The following is a 22,870-nucleotide window of genomic DNA, read 5'->3' as shown; positions in this document are numbered from 1 at the left end:
GTTTTCACAGCAACAGCTCACGCTGTAGAACAGGTTCCGCTGGAGAGCCCTTACTACCCATAATGAGCCCAGTTTAAGGAGTTTTGTCTGACCTTTTAACAAGGCAATGCTGGTGAAAATGAAGACAGCTAATCCTTCCTCTTTGCGGAACCATCTGCCAGGTCAACAGGGAGTTTGTAGGAACAATAAGACACACGTGCTTTGAACCCGGTCTCATCGACCGGTTGACCAGATCGTCTCACAGAGAAGCCTGCCTTTGCGCAGACTGTGACTGGAACACATGCAGGCAGTGTTCGGGCACGTGGCTTTACACACACCATGGAAAGAGGGCGATGCACAAAGATGCACTTTGTATGAAATGCTGCAGTCCTCGGTCGGCTGATTGAAAGATTTCACATCTGTAGAGGCTTTGCAGTGCAGGGAAAGGTAATTAAAATATAACGCAATGCGAAAAAGGCTGATCAACAGGCTGGAAAAATCAGAAATCCCTCTCCCAATGGTTAGACAGGAAAGTGTCAAACATTCGGATGTGATTCTAAGGGTTCAAATTATTTTGGACAATTCACCTGGGAACCTGCAGTCAGTTTAGTGTCTCAGTTTATGCATATAATATTGTGATGAAGTAGGTAGAGAGGGTCTGTGTGTGTGTCTGACTTATCCTCCACTTGTTGGCATCAGACCTCACCTGTATGACATAGGCCCGGTACCAGTGGGTCTCAGCCAGGGGTACGCATACTGAGGACTTCGAGAGGGTACATCGACTCGTGTAGATATTTGCCTACTTTTACAACAGGCTACATAAAAAGCACTAGCGAAATCAGTACAAACTAAAATGTCATACGGACAATGACTTGTTTATACTGCTCTATGTACTATAATACACTGCAATGTAAGTACAGTATTTATATTCCAATCGATTTATTTTATAATTACATGGCAAAAATGAGAAAGGAAGCAATGTTTCAGTAACAGCGTGCTGTGACACTTTTGTATTTTTATGATTTTGTAAGCAAGTAGTTTTAAGTGAGGTGAAACTTGGGGGTATGCAAGACAAATCAGACTCCTGAAAAGCATGCAGTAGTCTGGAAAGGTTGACAGCCATTGCCCTACACTGTTGATAGCTAATAACAATTTTCCCTTAGTTGTCAGCGACCTCTGCTTTTGGAGCAAGAGGATCTGAGTTCTCTCCCGGCTGAACCCAGGATATTCCAAGTGGCTGTAGTGTACGGCACAGCGACAACCGTGAAGTGCCTGAACGCAACTGGATTTCTTAGAATAATAATATAGTTTGCAAATATGCCAGTCTGCTAAGCTTCGAAAGGAGAGAAGAGAATTTGTGTTTTATCTTGACCATGATCTGACTTTCTGGGGGAGGGTACGCAGATTCAAACACTATAAATCCTTCCCTTCTCAAACCTTCAGAACATTTCTCTAACGATTTTCGTTCCCTTTGACTTGCAGGTGGAGATTTCTTATCCTGAGACCGAGATGAATGGAGATTCATTAAACAAAGGGCTCCAGTCAGTATTTCGTACCTGGAGACACATCCAGGGACCTTTCATTCTTTTTGCTGAAAGGGAAACGGTGCCATTTCCATGACAGAAATGCTTGTAAGAACCAGCGCTGAGGAGCTGAAAGCGGAGAAAGCCAGTGAGGGGACCCGCATCAGCTGATCAGCTTTCAAATCACCTTCAAACACTCCATTTTCTTAACATGATCCCTCCATCAATGGAGTCTCCAGGGCACCCCTTAGGAACTTTAATAGGGGAAGAATAAAATGGAGCCAAGTGGGCGCTACCGTGATATGTTTTGAGAAATACCTCGTTTTCTGAGCACAAAACGGGAACTGAATAACACACTCTCTGTCCCCTACCCCGGGCCCCTCGGACTTTATAGAATTCTAAAATATTTTTGTACGAATTCAATACACAGACCCGTTCTGCTTTAGTGGCTACTTGCTGGTCCCAAAATAATACCAGAAAGAAGACTTCATCAATTGAACCAGCCCAGCGGGACAGCTGACAAAAGCCCATTGTCCTTCCTTTTCTACTTATCTTATAGCAGCCGGCTTTGACCCAGTCTCATGCCCTGGAAGATACAGTTGCAAGACCAGAGTTGCTGTCTTTGCTCTGCAACTTCCCACCCGACACAAGGCGAGTAATGAAGGCGCTATGGCCAAACTATGGGTAAAGTTCCAGCGTTATTTTCGGCGGAAACCCGTGCGCTTCTTCACGCTGATCGCGTTGTACCTGACAGCCGGGAGCCTGGTATTTCTGCACTCTGGCTTTGCCGGTGAGCCCACCGTCTCAGAGAATGAACCCAACCCCATGGACGGCACCGGCGAAGGGACAGAGATTCAGTACCTGGGGGCGATTCAGATCGGGAGGGGCTTCAAGGCGACGCCGGAGGCTCGGAATTCTGTCCGGAGATATGGGCAATGGTTCAAGAGTGCTTCCAAGGAGATGCCAGAGAGGAACAAAATGGCGGACTTTGGTGGGGCCTGGAGCAGAGCTCTCAAAGGGAGGAACGTCCGCGAGAAAGAGGAGGGCAGAGGTAAGATTCTTATGGGGCTGTGGGGAGAGAGACTGAATGGCAGCATATATTCACAGCAGGGACAAGGCACAGACTCATGGCAAACCTCCGGGGGGGGAGGCAGCTTGGCCCCCCAGGAGTCGAGGGAAGTTTTGTCACTGAAGTCAATGGGTCCAGGATTATACCCCTGATATTTGCTCATCCGTCCCCTTGCAGAACATTTCCCAGGGCTTTATCGATTCTGGGGTTTGATCATTCACTCAATCCAGCTTCCCTCACTTCCTTCGGGGAATGATACCACCAGCCAGTAGAATTTTTTTCCCCAGCCATTCAGCCTGAATTTTCCTTTGCTCATTTTCCTCTCGTAATAACTCCTAGTCCAAGGCCCTCAGACCAAAACAGTCCTCCTCCTTCCAGGGTGTTTATAAGTGGGGCTTGCAAACATGCAGGGATCCCTCAGGGAACTTTAAAGAGGATAATTGCCAAGAGAAGAGAAACACAGGTTGAATCTTAGGTCCAATTTATGTCCCGTTGGCCTCATGGATTTGAATATGCTCTTGTGTCTCTTGCGCTCAGCGAGTCTCATTTGCTAGGCACACCTGGAGTCAGATTCTGAGCTCAGTTACACTATCTTATACCCCCATTGGCTTCAGTGGAGTTACTCTGAATGTACATGGGGGTGACTGAGATTTTTACTGGAGTCTGCCCGCGGGAACACAGATCTGAAAACACCCTCAGCTTCTCCCATTGGGGGTCTGCATTGAAATGCACTCACTTTTCATGTTCCCACTGGATACCTAATTGAAAGGGTGAGAAAAACCGAAATCCCCCAATTCAAGCAAGTTTCTGCTTCTGAAGCTTCCTGTGCCTTGGCGCTGATAAGGCAGCACGGCCATGGATCAGTCATGTTTCTCAGCCAGCTAAAGAGCTTGCACCAAAATCAGCATCCCTTAATCTCTTTATGTGTATGTGACCCATGCATTCCTGAGCTGTTCAGCTGTGGCAGCGTGAAGGGCGACTGAGAGGGTACCGGAGATGGACAAACAACCATCAGTTCCTCCTAATCCCCTTTAAACATACATGATCTCCATTTTAAATGAAACCGGCCACTGATTTTACCCTCCACAGACAGCGTCTTTTGTATGGTGACTTATTGCACTGCTTCTGATGTGCTTATCATCCCTGAGAACCTAATTTACAGCCCCTGACAGGACGGTTATTTTATGAGGGACGCAGAGCAATCAAAGGATCTGTTTCTTTACAGAGCAGGGTGGCTGAGCCGGCTTTGTATATTCCCAGTCATTATTTCCATTAGTGCCAGAGGGTGCACAGAACGGCAGCACGCCATCCATTGCTTTAGCAAGAGAAGGCCTCCTGTATCTTTTGCGTCACACTGTCCTGCACGGGCGCTTGCTACACGGAGCAGACTGCAAGGCCCTCTATTTGTATCACTACTTCCAAATAGAATCAAAGCCTATTTCAGGACCTACCCAATTTCCTCTTTCTGTTCTCAACAGTCATGCTGCTCCATGAGGCGTTTCTAAAAGGATTCATGCCATTGGTACGAATTGTAGTACGAATGGATCACCTAGATCAGTTGCTCTTTATTCCAGTGTTGTAGTTATAGCGTTCAGATCGCTTCCCCTGAAACATTTGCCAGCTGCCAGCCCAGAAAGACATTGACGTGCCTTTGATCATGAAGGCACCTTATCAATATTTATTATTGCTAATACTTCTGTTATGCCTCGTGTACTTAACTTGACCATTCTGGATGAATGCTTGGATGCAAATTCCTTCTAAAGTAATGGGAAATTAAAATACAGCCAATTATATTTGCAGGCGGCTCTCAGATTTGGTGTCTACGTGTCCTGAGATTCCAACTGTCCCTCTTGCTGTAGGTGAATAATGTACAACATACTGTGGATTTGCTAAAATGTTGTTAATTACCCAGGAGAAGCTAATTGAGTAGTTCTCACTGGTTTTTAAAAGTTCACTTATTTACCCTTCAGGTAAGCATACGCAGACACACACTCACTGAGGTGCTTAATGCTGCGTGTGTGCACAGGGCCCCCACATGGTGGGGGAAAAGGGTACACTTTACCGGGGCCTGGAGGTCCTGGGGTGGCCCGGCCCAGGCTGCAACCCCCATGGGTATGTGTGTGGTACACGTTTGTACTGGGCCTGAAAAAATGATGCTTGGGCCCTGTGTGTGTCAGAGGTGACTGCTGTATCGGGTGATCTCTGGTTTTGGGCTCACTCCAGGAGAGCTGCGGGTGGATGTTACCTTGGAAAATCAGGCCTCAAATGGCTCAAGTTGAGTACCGAAAATTAATGGCCACTTTTGAAAATCCAGGCCATGATCCCAGGGTTAATATTTCAGACCTGGCATAAGCCTCGCTTTAGAAAATGGTCCTACATACGCTGATGGCATTAAACATCAGACGACAGCAACAGAATTCGGTGTCAGGAGAGTACCCAATGATGACACAAAATTACCTGCAATCAGTGTTCCTCGATTTGAAGATGAATGGGAACAGTACATTTAAAAGGCAGTTAGACTCAGCAAATACACTTTGCCTTGAGTTCTCAATCTACTGTTTTTCCCCCGTGAAGTAGTAACTTGCATCTTCGGTTGAGTGTGAATGCTGTTACCATTTGTTGTCATTAATAAAGTGGTCTGGGGAAAAGCAGCAATATAGCATATTGCTACAGTAGAGTGCACCTGCGATAGCAGCATAATGGATTGCCTGGGTATTTAGGGAAATAGCTGCAGCATTATCCATGATGGGAACACAAAATGAAATAAGAAATAGCAGCAGTAACTACTGAAGATATTTCCAGCAGCAGATTCGAGCCCTGTTAGATTTTTGTAGCTGATTTCTTTCCATAGCTTAGGTTTCCTGAGGAAGGATTATGTGGACCTTAAACGATATGAAAGGCCGTATTGTCATCGCTGTTATTTTTTAAATAGTGCATGTGTTTCTGTTGCAAAAGAACACAGTTACAATGTCACATATCCACAGGAAAGACGAAATGTCCTGCAAAGCCACACACCCCATCGTGAGCCATTAGGACGCTGAGCATGTGAAGGAATGCTGGTAGCATTTACATGTGAATTAATTCAGTGAATTCTGTCTCTTCCCCAAGATATTTCCATGAGTGTCCCGCTTGAGTTAGCATTAATGGGTGAATATTCTGCAGTTAGCAAAGTTTTCCCCATCATTTGAAAGCCAGCTCAGCTAGTTTAGGAGGCTGATTACAAGTCAGTAATCTATTCTCAAGCTTTTCCCCTCTAGGTCACCTGTTGGCATCTGGCCCATACAAGCTGCGAAAAAGAATCATGAACAATTGGCAAACAGATAAAGGGATTTCATTCACGTGCAACGAATGTTTCGACCAGCTCTGGTTGTAGAGATCGAGTAGGGATCGATTTTTGTGGTTCTGGGCTGTGGAAGTGCAAAGGATGATTTGGAAAAAAACTTAAAGGAGGTGGGATGTGCAAGATGCACAAGAGGCGATGGCGCCTCTTAACCAGTTCTCAGAATATCATCCCCCTGTATTCGCTTTTACTTCTGAATCCCAGGACATCTTGCAACATCAGCCCCTTTGTGCAGGATCTGCGCATCGAGGGACAATAAATATTCAATGATTGACAGGCTAATTCTGATTCACTTCCACCCTCTGCTCCGAATGGCGTGGGTGGAAGGTCTGGTACCCAGCACCCCCCCCAGCAGATGCTCCACACCAAACAGGATTAGGCCCGAAATAATACGTCTAGGAACTGCAAGCTGGGTATTCGAATGGCTGCAGCCTGGAAAGTAGCCGCCGCCACCACAGCAGCTTTCGCTGTGGGTGCATAAATGATCCTGAATTGGCTGATATTTTGTGCTCCTTTTGGAATCCCCCTGCATTTGGCGTTTGCTCTCGGAGAACAGCCACTGTCACTCACCCCACAAGAAGCTGGTGTAAACGGGCCACACACAAAGCCCCAGCAAAGAGATGACAGACGCGCACAACTCCCCTCTCAAGCTGGTGCTTTGCCCGGTGTCATTCGCTTAGCAGGCAGCCCCCCCGCTACCTGTCAGCTTGCCAGGTGTGCAGACGGGGATATGATCCCTTCAGCGTGCCTGGGAATTTGTCGGTATAACTCCCAGGGCACAGTGAGCTTGGAGATGACAACAAACACCCAGTTAGGCAGGATTTCACATTAACATGCCAGATGAGTAACCAGTGAAACATTTAATTATGCACAAAAGTAACCTTCCATGGAAATGTTCCACCGAGGAGCAGAGTAGGGATTTCTCTGGGGAAAAAAAACGCTGTAATAAATCTGTGGCAAACCTAAGAATTTCACAGCTGTCACTATGCTATGCACCACAGATCTGCTACTCATAGCCTTGTGTCCAAAAACACATTCGCGCTAGCTAAAGTTGAATCAACATTGGCTATTAGCAGTATAGGGCCTCTGAATCACAGTTGAATGGTTCTTATTTCGTTGAGCAGAGGACAATGAAGCAAATGCTCTTTCGACAGTGCATTGCAATGCCCTGGAATGGCTGCTAAGTCATTTCAAGTTGCTAGAGACCTATATATGATGGATGCTCCAATCCTCTACTAAATAGGCTTTTCCAAAGCTGGAAAAAAGTAAATTCCTTTCAGCCTTTAGGTGACTTTCATGTCATGTAACACGAGACAGGAAATATAATGCCCTAGTAAATAATCCTCCCTTCCTGCTCCAGTCTTGTTGTGTTCTTACACTTGCAACAGAGGAATCGGTGGAAACCCACTTCTGAAATGTATTTGGTCATGTTCGTTAGATTAATTTGGATTCACATGTCGCAAATAGCTACCAGATGGTTAGCGAGAATAAACTGTCAGTCACCATAAAAACCCATGCAGCATTCCTATTCCTGGCCATATGTAATGTGTCCCCTGCAATTAACCTCTGACAAAATGCCTTCTAATTCCTAATGATGGGGATTGACACAGGGAAATACTATTGTTATCAATGCACACTGGGGGTGGCCATGGGCAACAACAGTTGGAGACCACGCTTGCTTCAGTGACTCCGAGAGAAGGGACTCCTTTGTCCCAAAGTAGATGAAAGATAGAGGGAAAGGAGATGCTACCATCACTCAGTTTATGCCTTAGTTCCCAGCAAGTGATCGGCCTTACTAGTATTCGGAAGAATCTTCGAGTGCAATAAAGCCAGGCCATTCATAAGAAACCCCCGGTGAATTAGTGGTAGAGGAACAGCTCGACATCAGAAGGTGCTGCATGTGGGACAGAGGGAGGCGCTGTGGTTGCATTCAGCACATCCTGGCAAAGCCTCAGCTGTAAAAGTTTTCCTGCACGGAAATGGTCCACGCTGCTTTATTTATTTGCAGTTTAATTTTTCTTTTTTATAATGGAGCTAGAAGATTTGGTTACTCCGGACAATAACTCAACCTGCGTGGGACTTAGTGCTTGTGCCAGGAATACGCAGGTCTGGCCATCATTAACAAGCGTCCGTGAGAGCCAGTGAGGCCTGCGTGAGGTGCTCATGACCAAATGGAGCCTGCCTGAGATCTGTGTAGCCCAAATCGAGACAACGGGGTGGATTCCCCAGTGTGGACTGGCAGTAACCACCCCCTCCTCAAGGGCATGCCACAGTGTGAAAACGGTGTAAAGGAGGCAGATTTGGACCCTGTGTGCGTGGCCCATGCTCCCTTCTTAATCAAGGCCCTATGCCTAATCTGCCAGCACTCCTCCTTCCCAAGGGTACCTCTGCTCTGCAGCTGGAGGTTTAATTTACAGCTGGGGCAGACATACCTGTGCTAGCTCTGATCACGCTAGTGTGCTAGGAATAGTGACGGGCAAAGGCACGGACTAGCCGCCCAAGGATGCGCCTTGGGTCTTGGATGGGATTATACTCGCACGGCCAGTCCGTGCTGTTGCGGCCACACGGCTGTTTTCAGTGCGCTATCTCAGTCAAAGTTAGCGTGTGTGCGTCTATCTGAGCTGGAAAGTACGCCTCCAGCGGCAATGTGGACCTTCCCCAGGAGTCTGACCTGACGGTCCCTCGCATGCAGCCGGGTTCGAATCTGGGCATCTTCAGCAACAAAGCACAGGCTCCATCACTTGCACTAGTGGAGTAATTCCACGAGCTGGTAGCAGTAGTAGGCTTTTAATTGGAACAGTAATTAACCATCGGAACAACTGACCGAGGGACGTGGTGGAACCTCCATCGCGTGAAATCTTTATTTCGAGGTTGGATGCCAGCCTTAAATGCATGCCTTAAATACAGTAGGAACCCGCTCCTTTCCCAGTGCCAGGATCCCTGGGTCCCTGTGAACTGACTGACTCGGCTGTGGTCGATTCTGCTGAACGCATTCCTGGACGTTGCTTGTTTGTTTTGGCAGAGATGGTGTCACGTGTTGTTCTGTCCGGGTGCAAATTAGCTAGGCACCGGCCCAGACTCTCAAAGCAGCGTAAGAGCCGCCTTTCCCCTGGGAGTTAGGCACCTCTATACCTTTGAGAATCTGGGCCAAAAGCACTGCCTGCCACACGCCCTTCCTTGGAGCAGCAGCAGCCAGCTAGGAAGAGCCTGGGGGGTTGAGACTTCGCCTCGCAATAGGAGTGGCAGGAGGCAGTCAGGTTTGCCTTCCGTCTGTGACGTATCAAAGCCTGAGCGAACCCACGTGCAGCTGGCCCTGAGTCACACTGTGTAAAATCACCAGGCTGGCCATTTGTATCTATTTGTGCCAGGGAAGGGTTTTACTCTGGGCCCGGTATTGTAAATCAAAGGACCCCAGAGTCACTCTTCCTGTGCAGAGAGGCTCTCAATATTCATTGCTAGCGGCTGACAGAGCTGGCCTGGCCGGGTGATTCGTGGCTCTCTGGGGCAGGGAGAGGAGTGGCGTGTGGAGAGCAGGCTCTCGCCAGGTCAGCCCTGCAGATCCCTGCATCACGGCATGTAACACAAGGAGTTATTCGAGGTGGGTGAAAATCACTGTACAGGGTTAGGTATGTTTGTCATGGTCACATTGTCCAAGCTGGCTCTCTAAAGTTAGGTGCTTAGTGTGATTTTCAAAGGCAACAGGGCAGTCAAGTCCCCAACTCCCAGTGGAAGATACACCCCTTCTCCAAATCTGTTGGCAGACTCCTAAATAAGTGAGCTGGTTTCCAGGTGGCGTGAGCCCCACAGCTCCCACTGAAGACAACAGGGCCCCAATATTAGACTCCCTGGTCCCGATTCTCTGTTGGCCTAATTCAGCCGGCTTCAAGGGAATTGCACCAGCAGGGAATTTGATCCTCAAGTCTGAAATGCTTGGTCAATGAACACATCCACGGCAGTCAGGATCGGTCCGTGGACCATTCCGATCAGGTAAAAGAGGGCGACTTTTGCAAGAGTATAATAGTTATTCTGTGCTAGTAAAACACACGTGCACACTTCTTGTCACTTTTCATTTCTGAGGGGATCGCACTACTGTCATGCTTGTTCTTGTGATCTCTTCTTCAGCTTACCCTGGAGTGTATTTTCTTCTCCAACCTTCCTCCCACCGAATATACCCAGGCGGATCTGAAGGTCTCTCTGTTGCTTTTAAAAACTAGCTGCAGCGCATCCACTCTTAGCTGAAGACCGCACGTCCCCAGCTCTGTTGCTTTCCATACAAAGCCAAATGATGGTCTCTGAGGGGGTTGGGGATGGATGGAAACCGCAGCAGGATTTTCTGAAAGGGATAAAATATGCAAAGACTGTTTCCAGCTAAGGCCAACCCAGTAGAGTTCTGACCCGTTAGATGAGTCTCTTTTTTGGCTTCCTTGACTGAGCAGATGTCTACACACAGCAGTCTTGGCCACTGGAAATGGGACTTCATGTATCGGCAAAGCCAGTTCTGGTGATTCTGCAGTTGCTGTATTTCACTGCAGAGGCGGCTGCATTTCAGTGACGGAGAAAGCGTATCTGCAGCACGGCCTGTAAAGTGCTTCACAATTCTTAGGGATGAAAGGCCCAGCCTAAAGAAAAAGACATTTAGCATTACCATTGCCATTGTATTGACAAGGCTAATGCCACTCTACTGCCAACGAAGCTATCAGGTGAGAATGAAGTTGTAGGAACATGATTTCATACATATTTGCTGGCTGGCTGTTCACCCACAATTTCCCAGCAAGTCAAAATGGTCCAAATTCACTTCTGTTCCATTGAGATTGGGAGAGTTACACCATTGTCCAAATGTATTATTTATCAGTGTGATTACCTCTTCTGCTATTCCAACTGGGCTGTACTATGCTTGTCATGCCCCTAGTTAACTCATTATCCCTGCACTTCCCCTAATTATTTCAGTAGCCGTCCTCAGACGTTGCAGTTCATATATGTCAGGAGCAGTGTACTGAACATAACACGTATCAGTCGTTGGCCCTGTGAAAATTACTGGAGTAATCCCAAATCAGTTAGATTTTTCAGGAACAAAATTAGTTGACCTTCTGAAACCTGTTCATCATTGTGGAAATGCCAAGTTATGCTGAAAATAATTGGAAGCAATGAGCTATTACAATTCTGTAGTTAAAGTTATCAGGGCACATTCTCCATCTTCCTCCTGCCTTCTTTTCACCCTCCATGAGTCTTTTAAGAGTTTCCAAGAGGATCTTCTAAGAGGTCTAAAAGACTTCAGCAACCTTTGAGCTGAGCCTGGTTCCTTCAAAAGCAAACACAGTAGGTATTGTCCCTGGGAGACGCTGTGATCTGGCTGGCACCAGTGCAGTGGGGTGTGGAGCGTGTGGATTTTGGCAGAGGTAGCTGTGATGGTTGCAGACTCCAAGCAGGAGTTCAAGCATGTTATCCCATCAGGAGAGGGGACTGGTTTGGTATTAGTCTCTTCTGAAAGCAAGTTCCCCTGACTCTGCATCCGATACCAAGGCGATGGATTTGGCAAATGGACCTAAACAGATGACGGAAGAGAGAGAATGAAAGGCTTATATTGTTGGAATGGTGCAACATGTAAATTGCTTCCTAAGCCAGAGTGCGCTCATAACGAAGCCGTACTATGGGTCTGATTCAATGCCCATTGACATCAATAAGAATACATGCTGGGCGTATGGGAATGATAGCGTCAAATCACTATGGAAGTGTGCAGGAACACGTGACTGCAAGGGAACCTCCTGGGTCGTCAAGTCCAGACCTCTGCTATCACAGGCAACCAGGTCAGATCATTCCATTAATAAATTGATCAAGCTCCATCTTCAGCCTAGTTAGGGTGTTTGCCCCACTACTCCCACTGGGGAAAAAAGTATTAAAAAAATGGTGTTCCCCTTCCGTGATTTACCCCCCAGTTGTCCCCACATTCGATGGGCCAGTTCCGCAGCTGCTGTCAATCAACATAGTGCCATTGACTTCAGTTGAGTCGTGTAGGTCCCATCCGTCTGTTGTCCGTGACGCTGCTGCTAGCGCCTCGGGATGGGTGCTAGATTCGGCTCAGTAAATTCAGAATAAACCAGGAGTAACTCCAGCGAAGCCAGCACTGGTTTAAAACCAGCGTAAGCTCAGAAACAGGCTTCTTGACTTTTTAATCTGCCCTAAACCATCATGATTCCCCCGGCAGACAATAAATACGTGAATAATATTAATAACAGGCCAGAGTCTCATCTCAGTGTCACAGGAAGAAATCCAGAGTAATTCCACTGATGTCAAATTGGTTGTGAGAACCCTTCAGGCAGGTTGTTAGAACCGAAGGAAAGGCCTGGTGAGATAATCTCACCACATCAGGATTCCGATGTGCAGGATACAGCTGGGAATCCATAGCTGAGGGGAGGAGGAGGTCTAGACTACAAGCAAGGGCAAGGGCTCCACTTCAAAGGAGACACGGAAGGTAAACTGTATTTGTCTGTGTGAGCCTTTGAATGCCAGAGCTTGTGGCCACATCCCCGCTCATGGGAACTAGGGCAGCTGGTTGTCTGACACGTTTGTTCTAGGACCAAGACGGGGCTCCGACGCCAAGCTGTTAGGGTAAATAAACCCACCCAGAGACCCTTGGTCACAAAAGGGACTTGTCCCCTGTATAATTCAGGAAAGTATTTTAAAGAAACCATTTGACTTCTGCACATTCTAGAGCAAATCAGAGAGACTTTCAGCGTTGCTTGCCTGGGGCGATGCCTGTCCTGAACAGTAAGATGCACATCTCCCGTCAAAACAGATGAATAAACATTACATTAATAGATTACCAAATTGCTGACTACCTACCCAGCATTGGAAAATTGCTCTTTTTCTTCTCCCCCCCCCTTTGTGAGAAATGTCTGTAGGCATGGTTCACTGAACAAACACGTCACGGGACTTTCATCTTCAGTGTATCTTTTCAGCACGGCATGTATTTTGTATCTGGTGACGGCAGTGCGAATTCTGTTGGCTACACTTATTAGTGAAGATAGGGTACCCCAAACACAGCACCTAGCGTGGGTGCCTGCTAGAATTTGGACTGGAGAGGGTAACAGCTGCATGATGCATTGCCGAAGTATCAGCAATAGTAAGCTTTCCCCATCTTTAACTATAGCATCATTCATCATTTAAACTGGCTGAACAGTGCAATATAGTTTCCCTGACTATTCATCTGAATGTTTAAATGAATCCGCCCCATCCATGTTTGCATTCTTCCGTTTACTCTTAGCCACTAACAATTGAGAGACTGAGCTTTTGCTTGCCTGAATGTTTGTGCTGTCAAGTTTGCCTGCATGGCTGGTCTTGGAAATCTAATTTTGCAGTGTGCATGTTAGCGCAAAAGTTCATCCCATCAGGGAACAGAAAAAATACATGTGACATTCCTGACCCGTCACAACCAAGAAGCATCCAGTCAGGGACCATAAGCAATACATGTGACTTATCGGACGAGCTGTGACCAGCCAACACGTCCAGTTTACAGAATGCATATTGAATACCACCAGAGGCCTGGTCATAATCAATCCACAGAGTTTTAACAATGCCCACAGAAACAAATCAGATCACTTCAAATAATGAATATGTTTAAGGCAATTATTATTTGCTTGCACGTCACTGAGAAGAAGGCTAAATTTGTCCAATAAATCATTTTTTATTAATTATTTATTCAACTCTATCCCCTGCCCCGGCCCACTGACATGTTCCACAAGTATTATTCTTTGTCTCAGAACAATCTTAACTCTGCCCTGTACTGGCCCCATGCAATAACTACATGATGATGATGAAGGCATTTTAGTATATGTGGCCCCAGATTTTTAAAAGGACACTAGATTTTTTTCATGCTATTTTTCCCCACATAGTTTCATTGAGGGGCAGAGTTAAGGTTGTTTGGGTGTTTTAACTGGGCTTTCTTTAGCATGCTTGGGTTTCTTTAACTTGCACTCTAAATGTCCTGAGTCTGTAATACTTGGTTTTGTGACTATTTCAACATCCCTGGCACGTTTTTACTCTGAATTTGCGGATACAACCTCTTCACCTTTTCACGCGATCTTAGTCTCCTTTTCTGTCTGGGGATAGAAAAAATACTCAGTGCTGTATGGAAATGACTCAGCCCACTATGGTAACAACATCACAAGCTGTAGGGTCCATTCATGTAGGATAGCCTGTCTTTTAAATATAAAAAATGTTGGGATGAGAACCCTTCTTTGGAAAGCTTACTAAGGGGTGTTTGAATTGCAACCAGGGTGTAACTCACCTTAAAGACACGTAGGCCCAGACCCTGACCTGCGATCAAGGAGAAATAGCTGCATCTCAGGAGCAGAGTGTAAAGGTTATTTCAAGGCACCTTCACAGTCCCCTGATTCTGGGGCCTTACTGGCACTGCCGTGGTGGTTCTGACGTAAGTGCGATTTTGCAGATATTCTTTCATCTAGGCTGGCATATTGGCAACGTACATGACTGAGTGCAAAAGTCATCAATTCCAAGACCAGAAGGGACCGCTCTGACCATCTTGTCTGACCTCCTGGATAACCCAGGCCGGAGAATTGCCCCCAAATCATTCCTAGAGCAGATCTTTTGGGAAAACATCCAACCTTGATTTAAAAAGTGTCTGTGATGGAGAATCCACCGCGACCTTTGGTGAATTGTTCCAACAGTTAACGACTCTCACTGTTAAAAATGTATGCTGTATTGCAGTCTATTTTCTCCCCTACATCATGCATTGGACACGAAATGTGGTTTTTTACGTGCACCATCTCACAACGTTCACCTCCATTAAAGTGACAAACAAATGTACATCTGGCCATTAAAAATCCTTTTTTTCCCCCAACAAAGGTTTCTCTTTCTTTTTTCGGTTAAGATATGTGAAGCCATGTGTTATTATTAGACAAAGATCCGGGGCAATTAGTACATTTCCATAAAATATATTGATTTGCCAGTTTTTGGAACATAAGGGTTTTGAGAAATTCAGCAATAAAATAAAAACAGAGAGCAAAAATAGCATTCCTCTGAAGTAAGTGCTTGGAGGGAGCCAGGTCTTTTACAGATTTACCCACAGCCAGTTCAGACCTAATAGCAGACAGTGATTCAATGCAATGCTTTCCCCAAGCACTTCTCAACAGTTCCAGCAATATGGGAAACAGACGAAGTGACTTGACTGCACTCTGTATCTAGATGGAACTTGATGTTCAGTGCACCCAGGGTCCTGCCTACGTGTGGGAGCGCTGCTGTTCATCTCACAAGGCAGATGTCATGTTGTGATAGTGCCAGGCCTTTTGCACTCTGCCTTTCGACAGGAGAGAGGGAGCAAATACACTTCTGGAAGGTCTGAGGATACACAAATCTACGACCCGGCAGTTCTAGCAACGCTATGGGAGGTCCCTGGGGGCTGCAATGACTGTGTTAGGGAACTGCGGATCATCCATCAGCCCCTGCGAGCCGCTTTCCCCAGGACACGCTGCTGTGAACAAGGAGCTCACGCTGAGGTGCTTGGCTGAACGTAGCATTGAAACTGTATCATGACAAGTTCAGCATGCAGCAGCCACGTGTACCGGAGGGAACGGGCACCAAGGTCTCTGCCGCGCTTCAAACCAAATGGTAATTGTCTCATTGGGGCAGCCTCGTTTTTTGTCCTGTTAAATTAGCTCACCAGTGTCACATTTTTGTCCCTGCTTTGAAGACTTTTTTTTTTTTTTTTTTCCCAATTTACTGGTATTGTGACTATAATTTCCTGGGGGTGGAACCGAAATTAACTTCTTCTCAGTTCTTCAGCCGCATAAAAAATGCATGACTAAAAAAAAAAAAGACACCTGGATAGAGAGACAGAGGGGGCCAGACTTTGCCCATGCTGGTGGCCTTATTATTTTTAAAAGATAGTACATTCTGGGGGACTTCATGGCTCAACGGATCTGTACTGGCATAAGAAGCTTAACCTCCACATTGCTGGTTTGAATGTGGCCTCGGTCTGTAATGAGCAGAAGCTATTATCCAGTCTGTTTGCTGGCTTTTGGGAAAGAGTTGTATTGTGTCCATTAAGTTCCTCATAGACAGGTGACCCCAAAAATGACCCCCTCATTAGGTATACATTGATCTCAGTTTCATCAGAGAAGACAAGGACTGACTGGGCCATTTAGACTGAAATCCAGCCTTTCCCCAGGGCCAGGAATGAGTATCCTAGAAGGACAGCATGGGGAAAGCTTGTTTTGTTGCTGTACCTTTTCTGTACATAAACAGAGGACTTCAGTCTGACAGCCTGGTCCCTTTCTCCAGAGCAACATGTACTTGACAACGGAGAAAGCTGCTTATTTGTGCACTTTTGCCACGGGATGAGGTTTGTGTTGACTTCAGTGCAAAATAAAATGCATCTGCATGGCCCATCTGTCTATTTTTGCTAACAGCAGCCACTTGCACTGTTACTTGATTCAAGAACAGGTTTCTGGTGCAAATCAACAATTCTCTAGAGGAAAGGCAAAAGGAAACACAAAAAGCACAGGTAACGGTGAGAGGTGCTGGCCTCTCCCACTGAAAGGTAGCCTGGAGAGATTTCCTGGAGTAAGGCAAAGGACATCTGCTGAGGATCTGAAACCCCTTCTCGCCTGGCCTGAGGCTAAAGAGCAGTACATTTAGAAGAAGCAGAAACATATTTCATTAGGCAGCACTTAATCGGTGTGCAGACTTCATGGCCGAAGGAGTTCATCACAGCAAAGAGCGTGGCTGGAACACTGGTCTGGTTAATTTCAGGACCACCATTAACGTTTGCAGCTACTGCGTGCAGCCATGCTTATGTGTTTTATCCCTGGCACACTTCACAGCAGATGGGGTGTGTAGGCCAGGCTGCAATTCTGCCCTCCAGGCACATACTGAAAATCATCGGATGCCCTACCTTTTTTTTTTTTTGCTGTTCTCTGGGGCAGTGAATATTGGCCATTGTTGATGCAAGACTACGTGGATGTGTGGTATCTCTTCTGCTCCTATATTAAAGGCCTTCTTGACAGAGAATGCCCTATATCTCAGTGAAGAATCAAAAAGCAGAACTGAAAGGTCTTCAGTTTAATCCCTTGTGTAGAGAAAATAAAACCTGCTCGGTGTAAGGCTACCACATCTTGTCCGCTACGTGTATTGATTCTTCTGCTTTAAGTACCTTTCCTAAATGGCTTGCAGTTCTCTGCAAGGTTATGTCTGGGGCACATTAAACTCAGCACATGTGTTTAAAAAGCACACACACAAGCAGGATGTTTTGCAGAACTGCTCCACGTAAAAGAGAAAGCAACGACGAGGCAGGTGCAGGGTCGCAAAGAAACCAGCATGCCGGTGTTATCCAAGCTGTATCGCCTCTTGCTGCGCTCCCAGGTTTACCTGAACCACATGTAAACGCTACAACTTGGATTGCTTCAGATTCCATTATTCCTTAGCCAGTTGCCTCGTCAGTGCGTGGAATGATGGACGTTTGTCAGGAGTCTGACGATGGCACAGACACGAGGCACTGCATTGTATTCTACTTTGCATGCTGAGCAGTCGGGCTTTTCACTGAAGCACCTGCACAGATGCTGCCTGTGAACTACCCATATGTCCACATTCTGGCCCGCCTCCAAAGTAGTTTTATTGTCAGGAAGGACCAGCACTGACAGATGCTCATTTATCATACGGGGGCAGCATGGTCCAGTAGCAAGGGCACTGAGCTGGGAGTCAGCACACCCTGTGTTCTGTTCCTTGCTTGGCTGCATGAACCTTGGGCAAATTGCTCCTCTTTCTGTGTCTTGTCTCTTTAGAATGTAAGCTCTTTGGGGCAGAGACTTTCTCTCATTATGCGTATAGCACAGCAGGGCCTCTATCAACCGTTCTACAGATCTGTTTTCCTTCTTTCCAACTTGGCTACATCCCTGCTTTTCGGGAGCAAAAAGACTGTGAGGTGAGATTCTCCAAGAGTTTGAAGGCACCATCTCAGTAGATCAACAGGAGTTGGGCTTCGAACCCCTCTGAAAACCCAGCATTATTTCCTAAAATACTATGAAGGACACAGCAGCTGGCGACCCACCGTAAGGCCAGATTGTCATACTCTATCCACCTTATCTGTGGAATCCAGACCTCCCCTGTGTGTGACTGGGACTAGCCCCTGCTCGCTTCTCTCCCACCCTTTCCACTATGCGACATAAAGCTATGTCTGTAACACTATGGGCTTCTGTTTGGTGATTAATGCAGCAGATATTACAGGCTTGAGAGACACCACTACCTTCTGCAGCCTCATTAGCTGGAGTCTATGGGCTGTGCAGACAAGCATAATGGTTCACACAATGCATTATTCATGAGCCATATAAATCCTGAGCTGGAAGTACCAACCTTTACACAGATGGAGAAGTAACGGGGACTTCTTGATTAAACACCCCTCGCCTCTGGGCTTGATCAAATGCCCCTTCACTCCCACTGAAGCGTGCTTGTGTTTGTAAGGGCAGAAGTTCCGATCCACAGCTCACTTTACAAATGTGCTGTGTGCCACGTAGCTTTTGGTAAAAGGTGTCGAGAGCCCAGGACAGAAACTTTTTTCCTTTGGTTATGCAGATAATGACTTAAATAAGTACATTTGCACACAGGGTTACGTGTGCAGAGTTGCACATAAAAAATGACCGTGAACAAAAAACCCCACCCTGGCTGTAGAATTAGAGGCTGGAATAAAATGCCTTTGGAAACTTGTCCCATAGCTTACACTAGGACCAATGCCCTGCAAAACTGGAATGTGTTACCTTTGTCCAACACGGTCCAGGCCCCAATCCCGCGTAACTTTACTCAGACGAGTAGCCGACTGGCTTCATTCATATGCAGAGTTCTGCACATGAACCAGAGTTTGAAGGAGCAGAGCCGAGATGATGCGTTAGATACATAACGTATCTAAGTGCTTTTCTGCTCATCATTACTTAAAACCAATGTAAACATGTAATTAAAGTCTGGGAGGGGAAAATATTTGCTCAGGACCAACAGCTTACAGCATGGAGCAAATATCCCTTGTTGGGCCTGATCAACCTGACATTCCTTTAAGTGCGTCGTAAGCCCTGGATTGGTACTGCTTGATGCAGCAGGAACAGGCTGTGCATACAATGCTGCTAGCACTCAGGATTACTCGGCCGATTGCAGATTTGCTCCTGCTCTCTTTTCTCTCTCCCCAGCCCACTGTGTCTCCCTCTTCCTTTTGCATTGTCCAGTCATTCTGATCTTTCCTCTCTGCCTGGTCCAGCTGCCCCCAGCTTCTCCACCTGCCCAAGTCACTTCTTGCCTTTAGAACAAATAAAAGGAAACATGTCTCCTGCCGCAAGAGTCGAAGTGTTTTAAGTAGAAGTAGGTAACTTTATGTCCATTGATAGCATTTGTCCTGGTGCATGCTAAGCAATCAGACCTCGCACTTCAGGATATATCTTGGTAACCTAAAAGAACGCTCTGATACTGTCTAAAAAACACAGCACTCCTAAATCAGGGGCGCTGACGTGAATCAGTGGAGCTCTTGCTCCTCCAGTTACCAGAGCGGGTCAAGATATGTTGTAGGAGGAACTTAATAAAGTGACGGACTACCGTGTGGTCAGTCTGCAAAGCACCTGGAGTCTGGTTCCTCTCTGCTCACCCTACCCTTGCAGTGCAGAGTGCACTGTGTAACTCGGGGACGGGGTGATGCTAAGCCCAACATCCTCACTGGCACGTTGGCTTTGTAATCTTTTTTCATTATGAACCTCCCCCTCCAACCCTCCACCCCTAAACCTGAGCAGGAAGACGGGTCATATCTGATATTAGACGACAGATGTGGCTCCGTGGGGCTGCCAGGAGAAAGAAGAAAGGCGAGGGAGAAATAATAAACTCAGCCTGTCCCTCTGACGGTGTTAATTGTCCCCCTCTATGGGCTACACGTTGGTGTAGGGATGCATCGCCACCGAAAGTGCCACCTAACAGGACTCCAGGCCTGCCTTCCTTAAGCTTTGGAGACTCCTTGGTCCCGTCCCCACTTTCTGAGGAGCTCCACGTCCTCAGAGACTCGTCCTTGAATGAGGCCCTCGAGCTTCTCTGTGATTCTCCACGGCGTGCAAGATGGCACGCCAAGCACGTTGCCTTCTCCCGACTTCCTGTTCCCTACCCTAACCTGGTGTAAAGCACAAACGTTTGTATCCTGGAGCAAATGGCTGGAGCGTGTCCACACCGGTGTTAACTGCCCTGGGCGAAGCGGCACTCAGTTAAGTCAAGGTAAAAAAGACTAGTCAGAAGATACCTTCCAGTACAGGTCACCCATCAATCAGGTTAATTTTGCCCTTTTGCCCGGCGCACATCATCCTTCTTGACAGGCTCAGACAGCAGCATCTGTTGACAATCAAATGCACCAATAAAAAATAAAAAGCAAAGACACAGAGGCGCCTCAGTTTCTCTTTGGAATTGCTGTCTCAGCCCTTGATGTAGAAAGCTGCATTATACAGTCCAGGCCAGATCCTCACTTGATGTAGATCAGCGTAACTCCACTAAATATAGACTTGTTTAGAATCTGACCGTTCTTCAATATTTTAAAATCCAGTTGATTCATCATGTTCTCTTTTTTGTTCTTCCAATCCCTTTTAGTAAGCATTTTTTTCCTACTGGTGAAACTTCAGTTCTAAAGTTAGCCGTGGTTTACGCCTAAACTTACCAAAAAAAACCCCAGATGATTACTTTACTGTAATTTTAGGAATTGCAGCTTTTCCAGCAGGGAATCCACTTAGTTTTTACATGCAAATCGAAAAACAAACCCCGGGACCTTTTTGCCGGTGTGAGACTGACGTTGCACAGCACAGCATTTGAAACCAACCCACGGGGCCGAATCCTGAAGACCTTGTTGTGTTTTTACTCAGGGCTTGCAGAGGCAAAGACGTCTGTTGACTTTGATGGGGTAAAAACCTGGGCTTATTCCCAAATCCGCTGACATTGACGGCAGTCCTTTCGCTGTTGGGCCTGACGGATTTGTTCCAAAGACGTCTTTGCCCAAAGCTTGTGTCACGGCTGCCATCTTAGCTGACAGGCCAGGAATTGAACGGGGGGACCGCAAAGCGAAACGCCTGAGTTACTACAGTGAGACCTACAAAGCTGTGCTGTAACAATGCATGTCCTCTGCAGGGCAGCACAGAGGGGGGGCTATGACACACACGCTCACCAGTGCTTACACCTGCTCTTTGCTGTCGCTCTGTGGTGCTGATGGAACTTGTGGGGGATGCCAGCCTCACCGTCTGATTCCAGGTGTTATGTAATTTCCTAACCATCACGGCCTTGGGGTCTCATCTCTCTCACTTGAAGTGCTAGGTATTCTGCCTCAATCCGTGATGCGAAGAATCAACTGACGGGTGCTGAACGTGATGGATTGAGCCATCTTCCCGGCCTCGGCTGCAGGAACTTTTTTTTTTTGAATGTACGGCAAGTCTTTGAAAGGACTGTGCTAATTATATAGCTTATGCTTTTTATGAATTAGCCCTGAAACAACTATTCACGCGACAAATACAATGAATGACCTGGGATTTTTTTCCCCCTCTAAATGATGGGTAAAAAGAGAATTCATCCCCTGCTAGATAGTGGGATACGGCCACTAGAGAGACTAAAGAGTGGGGAGCAGTAGGGATAAGCTGAACCAAAGCTCCCACTATTGGCTTATGCCTGCAGATACCGAAAGCATCCTCTTCGGGCACGGGGCCTGCCCTAGAGAAGACGCTCCAAAATTCACACTCGCTGTTTAGAGCCAGCATTGAATTCTGCAGCCACAGGATTGCCCAGAGAAATGGGTGAGACGGGGAGAGAGAGAGAGGAGAGAGCATGCAAATGCAGAAAAGTATCTTGCTCCACCTGTATACGTGTGGCGTGATATGCAAAACCACTAGGAAGAGAAAGCACCTGGCTCTGTGGCCCGTGCCGAGCCTCGGGATGCAGGAGCTGTCTTTGCACCCAACCATGCCTCGTTCCTCAAGCTAAAGAACCAAAGCTCAGCTGGTGTGTGGCTGCAGCTGAGTGTGACACCATTCCAGCAGCATTAATCCAGTGGGAAAAAACCTGAGTGTAGGGCTTTCCCAGCTAGTGTGCGACCTACATAGCCAGCCCTCCACTACCCTCTTCTTTCACCTCTGCCCTAAGGGGTATACACCTCTGCTTTGGCTAGTCTCAGCTGCTGCAATGTATTTCTTACAGGAAGACCCTCAAACACTTCAGTGATGGACACAGTGTAAGGACCTTGGCTGAATTCAATTTTTTAAATATAATTTCAATAGATAATATCAATGTTTATTTGTAAGCATTTGTTTCAATTTTTATCCATTTAAATAGTCACAGTTGCACAAAACTATGGATTTTGAGCATTTTTAAAATGTTGATCTATTTACATTTTCATGGGAAATTAGGCAGGGGTCAGACAATAATTATTTAATGACAGCAGACACTGAGGTTCAAAAAGAGAAAGTTTTGTAACTGTTAAAACACAAATTGTCAACATCACGTGTCAGAATACACAAATGAACTATCCTTAAAGCAAACTCCGCTAAGTTCTCAAGCAGCATTTTTCTGACGGTGCCTGTCTGTAAATGTAGATTATAATGGATGGGAATACTTTTCGTCGGTTTGGGTATGCATGGTGAAATCAGTGTTTACCGACATTGACCGATTAAAATCTAATCCTTTCCAGTCTAGAGGTAGAATGTAATAGAATAGGGGTTGTTGAAGTTGAGTGTAATTTAGAGCAACCTTGAGGCTGCTCTAACTCATGCTGGGGACCAGGCCAAGAACAGCGTAATTCCTCCCTCCGCACACTGGATTGTTTGGGGCGTTACTCTGCCTCTTGGGGCATAACAAACTGGCCCCTAGTCACTATATGTCCTGGGAATCTGATGATACAAGACCTGGTCCAATGCCCACTGAGGTCAAAGCAAACCTCTCCACTCAATCCCAGGGCTCTGG

The 22,870-nt window shown here is 46.6% G+C and overlaps 1 protein-coding gene across 1 annotated transcript in view; it reads left to right on the top strand.

Annotated features, from left to right (window-relative positions):
* The first annotated feature begins 2,171 nt into the window (after positions 1-2,171).
* WSCD2 (WSC domain containing 2) overlaps positions 2,172-22,870 on the top strand; it is a 69,119-nt gene continuing 48,420 nt past the window's right edge. The window contains exon 1 of the mRNA XM_067539362.1: positions 2,172-2,553. Coding sequence (XP_067395463.1) covers positions 2,172-2,553 — 382 coding nt within the window. The remainder of the gene's footprint in view (positions 2,554-22,870) is intronic.

Source organism: Emydura macquarii, unplaced genomic scaffold, assembly GCF_026122565.2.
Source record: "Emydura macquarii macquarii isolate MOO-44397 ecotype Brisbane River unplaced genomic scaffold, CSIRO-AGI_Emac_v2 contig_554, whole genome shotgun sequence".
Classification (NCBI taxonomy): Eukaryota; Metazoa; Chordata; order Testudines; family Chelidae; genus Emydura; species Emydura macquarii.
Note: the sequence above shows the minus strand (reverse complement) of the source record. Positions and strands in the feature narration are given on the sequence as shown.